This window comes from Lycium barbarum, chromosome 5, assembly GCF_019175385.1.
Source record: "Lycium barbarum isolate Lr01 chromosome 5, ASM1917538v2, whole genome shotgun sequence".
NCBI lineage: Eukaryota > Viridiplantae > Streptophyta > Magnoliopsida > Solanales > Solanaceae > Lycium > Lycium barbarum.
In genome coordinates this window covers 109,799,877-109,807,482 of record NC_083341.1, presented here as the reverse complement: position 1 = coordinate 109,807,482, position 7,606 = coordinate 109,799,877, and the positions used below count along the sequence as shown (strand labels likewise).

The 7,606-nt window shown below is 30.7% G+C and overlaps 1 protein-coding gene across 1 annotated transcript; it reads right to left on the bottom strand.

The window, feature by feature from the left end:
- Nucleotides 1-6,739: 6,739 nt before the first annotated feature.
- Nucleotides 6,740-7,102, bottom strand: LOC132639617 (cyclin-dependent protein kinase inhibitor SMR6-like). The gene has a single exon (XM_060356058.1). The coding sequence runs from the start codon at nt 7,100-7,102 to the stop codon at nt 6,740-6,742; it is 363 nt and encodes a 120-aa protein (XP_060212041.1).
- Nucleotides 7,103-7,606: the final 504 nt, after the last annotated feature.

Sequence of the window (7,606 nt, the reverse complement as noted above, 5' to 3'; positions counted from 1 at the left end):
ACCCATCAAACACTAAAAACAATGTCAAAAATAATTTCTAAAGATGAAATATTTTCCACATTTCCCAATATTTTTTCTTAAATCATACTATGAGCAATTTAACAAATAGACGTGGACATTATAGCACAACTTACAATTTTAATTAGAATTACACTGTAATCCATTCGAGAGTTATAGTTCTCTAAGATAGAAGTTGATACTATGTTCTATCAATGAAATTTTGATCAGAAGATCAACTTTGTATTTTTCAAGTTTCTATTTAGTAGTGTTCTTGTTTCCTTATTGATGTTCAAACCATTGCCCGTTGGTTTTGCTGCTTAATTTATCACCTTTGGTTGCATCAGCTCTCGTATGTTGGGTCTATATATGTTATAATTGTTGTTGTTTCAATTTCCTATTTTGTACGGTTTGCAGTTTACATATGGACGTTGAAGCCACTACAACTTACTTCTGCTTTATTCCTTCTCAATAATCCTTTTATACAGTACCCATCAAACACTAAAAACAATCTAGAAAATAATTTCTAAAACTAAAACATTGTTTCACATTTCTCATTAAAACATTTTACATCATACCATGTGCAACTTAACAAATAGAGGTGGATGTGCCCTTTTTTAATAGACTTGAATATATTCAAAAAGGGAGTTAAATTGTTAGAATTTTCAAAAAGGTGTTAAATTTTTTAAGGTAAGAGTACAAAAATTAAAGGTTGAGGTACTTTTAGATCAAAAGTTGGAAGGAAAGTATTTACGAGTCATGTTTCATACGTAGGGATATTTTGTCCCTTTTGCCAAGAAAGAAAGACATCCCCATGCGCTTTTGTGAAGAAAGAAAGACATCCCCATGCGCTGTCAGGTTCTTTTAAAAAGAATTATTTTATCTTTTACAAAGCTCATTTTAATTGTTTCAAAAAAAATACAACAAAAACTACAATAACATACCGAGGGTAATTTCAAGAGTGGGATGTACGCATATCTTTCTCTTATCTTGTGAAGATAGATAGACTGTTTTTGATAGACCTGTCTAAAGTAAGATAAGTACTGCCATAAAAAATCAATGGCATTTATGCAATTTTTCTAAACTCGTGAATCAGATCTATAAAACAATTGTGATCAAAGTGGTCCTTAATTGGTACTACATCAAAGTTCAATAATTGAGCTTAGAAGCACCCTATTACCAACTTACACCTTTTAGATGTTGATTGGTAAAAGGAACATATCTAAAACTCTGAAAATGTTGGACGTACCAATTAGTAAATAAAATATCAACTTTTCATGTACGACTATTTTGGGGAGTAATACCACATATACATGAGACCAAAAACAACACGAAAAATCATGTGAAATCCTATACATGGAGATAATAAACTATATCAAATTCGAAGGTATAGTCTGTCTGCCATTCTTATAACTCGTGGTCTCAAAGTTTGGGCGCGCGTCTCATATACTCTCTCTTTTTGAATTTGATTATTTGACTTTGATTTGACACGAATTTTAAAAAAATATTAAAAGAAATTTTTGAATTTTGTAATTTTAAGCTAAAGATATATAAAATGTAACAAAATGTCTTTTATTTTTGTCGTCTCAAACATATCATTTGGAAAGTTGAAATTAATGAATTGTCAAAAACACTACTAAAAATAGAAGGTTTTCCCACCAACATTCAGTGAAAAATTTGTGTCATAAAATATAATTTTTTCACCTCATTCTCATCAAACCAGCTCAAGGTGGGAAAAGATTCTCATTGAAACACTGAGAAACGTCCTAATTTTTTCATATAAAAACACTACTATTTAGATTTTTCCCATCGATATTCAGTAAAAATATTACTGAATATTTTTCAATGAAAAATAGTGATTTTTAGTAGCGGTAAAGGAAAGAGATATTTTTTCCTAAATAGACTAAAAAACTAAGACAAATAAATTGAAACGGTATGAGCAATATAGGACAATAATCCAAAGACTTCAGAAGTTGATAGTCAACAAAAAAAAATGTAAGAAATTGTGCTAGAATCCACATGCAATTCGAGAGAAAAAATCAACGAAAAAACAGTAAACAATTTTGCAACCGTCCACGTTAACAGATGACTTATGGGATTCACTAGATTTCTAGTCTAAAAAATGTTATTAGAGAAAATTAAATACTTGTCCCTAAAGTTGTACAAGGGATTGTAAATAGATTTGTAGTCTTAGAACTCCACCTTCTTTAGTTAAATTTTTGGTTTAAATATTTAAATTTTCTCCTTAATTTTCCTTAGTATTCAGTATTTTTAATTAATCACTTTGAATTTCTCAAAATCTTGAGTTGTTCACTAGTTAAGGATATGGGCTTTTCAGATAAGTTTATTACAATTATAACTTGATATTAATGCACCAATTATGCGTGTTCAAAACTCACAAAAGTTCTTCTTCTGCCAATTATTCTTTAGAATTGTACAATGGTGTCAATTTCCTTTTCTTTTCCTTTTCCTTTTCTCTATAAAAAAACAAAACTAAAAACCAAAACAACAAAAGATAAGGAAAAGATGACTTTTGCAATCAGCAATTTTATGAAGTGTGTTTTCTAATTTCCGAAACGAATACTTTAGTGCTGAGTGCGTATTACTACAGAACTTATCAGATTTTATTAGATCTTCTGGCAGTTTTTCTTCTTTGCATTAGACAGATTATATGGCTAGTAATATTTAGAGCCCGTTTGGATTGGCTTATAAGTTGTTTTCAGTTTTTTTGAGTGTTTGACTGACCAGCTTAAAGTCATTTTGTGCTTAAAATAAGCTCAAAAAATAATTTGGCCCATTTGACTTAGCTTTCGAAAACAGCTAATAAGCCAAAAAAAAAAATTAGACTACCTCAACTTATTTTTTTTAGCTTATAAACTGTTTGAAGCTTATAGACATAAGCTCATCCAAACAGGCTCTTACTGCCCAATAATTGCATCAAAACTCAAAAGATTTTACTAGAATCTTATCTTTAAGCCCCAATATGAATCTCACTACATGCCAAGTATATAATAAAATGCTAGCATTATTTTTCTGAATACGCGTTGAAAAGACATTATTGGCTCCTAATTGGTTCTGATCCTAAGAATACTTTGTTTATTTTTATTGGTGTACACAAATTGACAAAGCCTTATATTAGGTGAATTCCCCCTTGTCCATATATCAGTACATTTTTATATTATATTATACTCATCAAAAAATAAATATACTCAATTGGATCCATCTCAATATTCCCATTCATTTAACTAATAATGGGGTTTTTGCCTTTTTCTGATTCCATAAGATAAGCCAATCAAAAATTATGATGCCAGTACAGTATGATTAAATTAGTGTGTAGACTGTAGTACTGTAGCATAGGTCATTGTTTATCTAAACCTAAAAAGATAAAGGTGCCAATTAAACTCTTAAAATATCAATCAAAATCAATCTCATTTCTCTCTCCAATAATTATCTGTTTTGATGGAATAATAGCCTGAACTTCGAAGTGAACCAATTATAAAATTTGATACAAAGCGCTGCATAATGGATTTCAAGAATTCATTAGAATTAGATTATAGATGATGTCAAAATTCCACAATGTAAAAGATAATATGGGACATGACTTTACAATTTGAGTTCTAAAGCCAGTTCGGGTGAAACGAATAGCACCATCAAAAGTTTTATATATCCACTGACGGCATAAAATATATTTACATGATTAGTTAAAAATATTACCAGGTAACCTAATAAAAATGATAATTAACTTGTAGCGTTATCACGTGTAAAATTCATTGATATTGTATAATAAATCTACACTATAACTATATATAACCTAAATTCTTATAATAAGAAGATTTGATTTGACATGACCAAACGGATTCTATAAACCGCCAAAGATTGTGGTGGGAGTATAGGATCCCTCCAGCCTTAATCAGATGTCTCGAGAGTTCAAATTCTAAGAAGGAAGAAAATCTTCGTAAGGAGCGCTTTTCAATTTAATGGGTTTTACGCGATACAAATCTGAATTAATCGAGATTTCATCACGTATAAGGGATATCGAATGGGAAAACATAACAGGATTCTATAGAGTGAAGGTGGACAAACATGAATTATTAGCATCTAATTAAGAAGTTGACCGAGGATTCTAATCCGATGGCCCGTACTTGATATGTATTTTTTCTGTTGGTTTCTAAATTCTTATGGCAAAAAAGAAAAAAGAAAAAAAGGCCTCACAGAGAAGCTTCCCACTGTCCTAGCACCGAGATGAGTGCCAGTCGTTAAGTAATGTGTGGGACACTAAGCAAAGACTAAATCAAGATAATGACACATATAGAGCCCGTTTGGATTGGCTTATAAGCTGTTTTCAGCTTTTTTGAGTGTTTGGCTGGCCAGCTTAAAGTCATTTTATGCTTAAAATAAGCTCAAAAAAATAATTGGACCCATTTGACTTAGTTTATCTAAAGCAGCTTATAAGCTGAAAACAGCTTATAAGCCAAAAAAAATAAGTTGGACTACCCCAACTTATTTTTTTCAGCTTATAAGCTGCAAACAGCTTTAAGCTGTAAGCCAATCCAAACGGGCTCATAGTAGTACGTACAAACAGGGCGGATCACGTTTAAGTGAGGGTGTTCACCCGAACATTCGAACACCCTCGGAAAAAAATTACAATGTATATATAGGGTAAATTTTCTGTATTTATGTGCATATATTAACTTTTGAACACCCTCAGCAAAAGATTACAGTGTATATTTAGCTTCTTTTTTTTCCGAACACCCTGAATGAAAATCCTGGATCCGCCACTGCGTACAAAGGCTAAATTACTGATCTTATGTTTACTGTATATGACTTGGAATCTTTTATGAGATGTTTGTCAATCAACTTAAAGCATCTTATAATGTTCCCAGCAGCCAGCATCTCATGCCTTGAGGAAAAAAAGAAAGTGAGAGAATATTGGGGGAGGAGGTATTAATTAAATTATTTTCCGTAAGGAAAACGTCATTCAACTTTGTTTATGTCTCACAAAAAAGTCACTCAACTTTACTTCAGTATCACAATAAAGTCATTCAACTCTACGTATATGTCATATATAGAAAGTCGATGGAAGAAAACAAAGGAGACATGGTGACAACGGTCGTATAGTATTATATTTTTGATTTATGATATTTTGGCAAAGTTGAGCGATTGTTTTATTACTAAAAAATATTTAGTTACTTTATCTGATACTTAGACAAAGTTGAGTGACTTTTTTGTTAAAAAATATAGTTTAGTAGGTTTAGTGCAATAAAATATAATTGAGTAACCGTTCGTGAAATAACTACGATAAATATTACATTTCTTTCCAAAAGGGTGTTAATTGGACACCTCGGCCATATGTATATGTAATATATGTTGCATTCTTTTAATTTTCTCATATATTTATTTTTTTATATTTTAATTCTCCTTAATGAAAGTTCTAACTCCACCTCTGGGTAATAATAATATGATAAAAATAATAAATACTCGTATCATATATATTATAATACGTTAAACTACACTGATTGAGTAGTAAAATTTTATACTATCAATGCATTTAGTGTAAATTACTTTTCGACATATATCATCCCGCTGCTAACTAAGCTACATTTTGACTTGCATGTGCATATATGTATCTACCAGCTTCATTTCCATGTTCAAGGAGAAACTGTACTAGTTACTATTGTATAATTTAGATGAAGAAGAAACAAATTAAAATGAACAACATTTCTAAACGCCGTTTATTTGTCCTAACCTTATCAAAATAACATAATTCTTGTTTTTCTTCTCCTTTCTTTTGAACTGTTGCAAACAACATGGAGGAAAAGGCAACAAAAGAACTGAGTTATTTTTCTAGGAAGCTGCAAAAATTTGGACCATTTTAGAAACGAAATGAACTTCATAAAATTGTCAATTCTAAAGAGACAAATTAGGTCTCTTTCGCTTAGTTGATGGCAAGCAGCTCACAAGCATTAAGTGCTTGTTTAGAGTGCTAGCTTAATCTAATTTTATAAATAAGCTAGCTGTTTTTTAATAGAAATGTTAAACATGAAAATAATTTAACTTATGTGCTCTGCAAAACGAAGACGATAAGCATGTCTCTGTTCGAAAGTTTAAAAATATCCTTAGAATTAGTTTTAAAACAAAATATAAATTAATGGGTTTAAATTGTATAAACACCAACGGTATAAACAAATTTTCACTATCAGGTAGCATCAAGAATACCAATTGGTAATCTTTCATAAAAAATGAGATTTTTAATCTTTAAAATAAGTCAGTGTAAAAAATTCCTTACACTGTCGTCAAATATTAGTTATGTTGAACTCTGAATTAGTTATAAGTGCTTTTTACAAGAAAAACACGACATAAATAGAATGAAAATGGAGTTAGCCGGGGTTTTGTTTTGTGAAGCTACATCAATATATATAAGGTGGAAATTGTTGAAAACATAAGTAAATAGAGTGTGTCTAAAGTTTAAACTTTTAGACGAGATGATCACACAACTCAATGTACAACTCAATGTAAACGAGCTTGAAAATATAATGTGGTAAGTGATATTTCCATCTTATTTATGTATAGAGAAACTTGTACAAATGAAATCGTGGAAACCAAACTAAGATTAGAAGCTAGGTAAGTACTACTCTCATGAATAACAAAGAGAGACTAATTAATGAGAGACTAATTAAAGTGAGAAACCAAAAATAGTAAAATTTGATTTAATCATTTCTAAATTAAATGAGTCGAGCTTTATTCAAGTTTCAAGTCTGCTCATAAAAACAGTTTCCAAGTCTAAAGGTGGATGAAAGAATTCCCTAACATGACCATTATTACTATTATGGCACCTTGAAGATGTTTTTCTCTTCTTAGGAGCTGGTGGACATGTTAAGCACTTTCTTGATAACCTTGATTCCTCATACGTTGGAGTTGTTGCAAAGTACTCTTCTTGTTCTTGTTCTTCATCAACATGCTTGTTCCAATTCTTGGATGTTAATATAGGCTTCAATGGACTCCTCAATTTTATTCCTGCAATGATCCATCCTTTTTTGGTTTCTGACTCTACAATATTTCCATCCATTGGGTGATTACTACTAGTTGACTTTTTTGAAAATCCCATTTTGAGATATAAGAATCAATTTTTTTGGGGCTTGTATAAATAGAAGATTAAAAGTTAAAAAGAAGAAGATAAGAGTTTTTTTTGTATTGGAAAGAGAATATATTCTCCTCTAGTATGAGAAGAGAAAGGAAGAACAAAAGTGTTTTTGGATATGAAAAGGATCTTTAATTTGAAGTTTGATTTTTTGTGCTACGGAAGCTTTATTTAAAGTAGGAGAAGAAAGGAGGGGGGAAATGGAGAATATTAAATGAAAAGTGTGACTTGAATCTTAAACAAGTTGTTGCTTTAATGTTACTTTTTTTATGGTTATTTTTGCATAGCCTAAAGAAACTAAAGAAAATAGCTAGGCGGGAGAAAAAATTAAAGAAGTCGAGGAAACCGTGAACTAAAGAAAAGCTTGAATAAAAATAAAGGGTTTAAAGGCACGGAGAGGAAAAAGAGTGAATGTGCCCGTGAGAATTTCCTGACCATGGGTAGTGTCACAGTTGTAAAAAGAATAGTAGT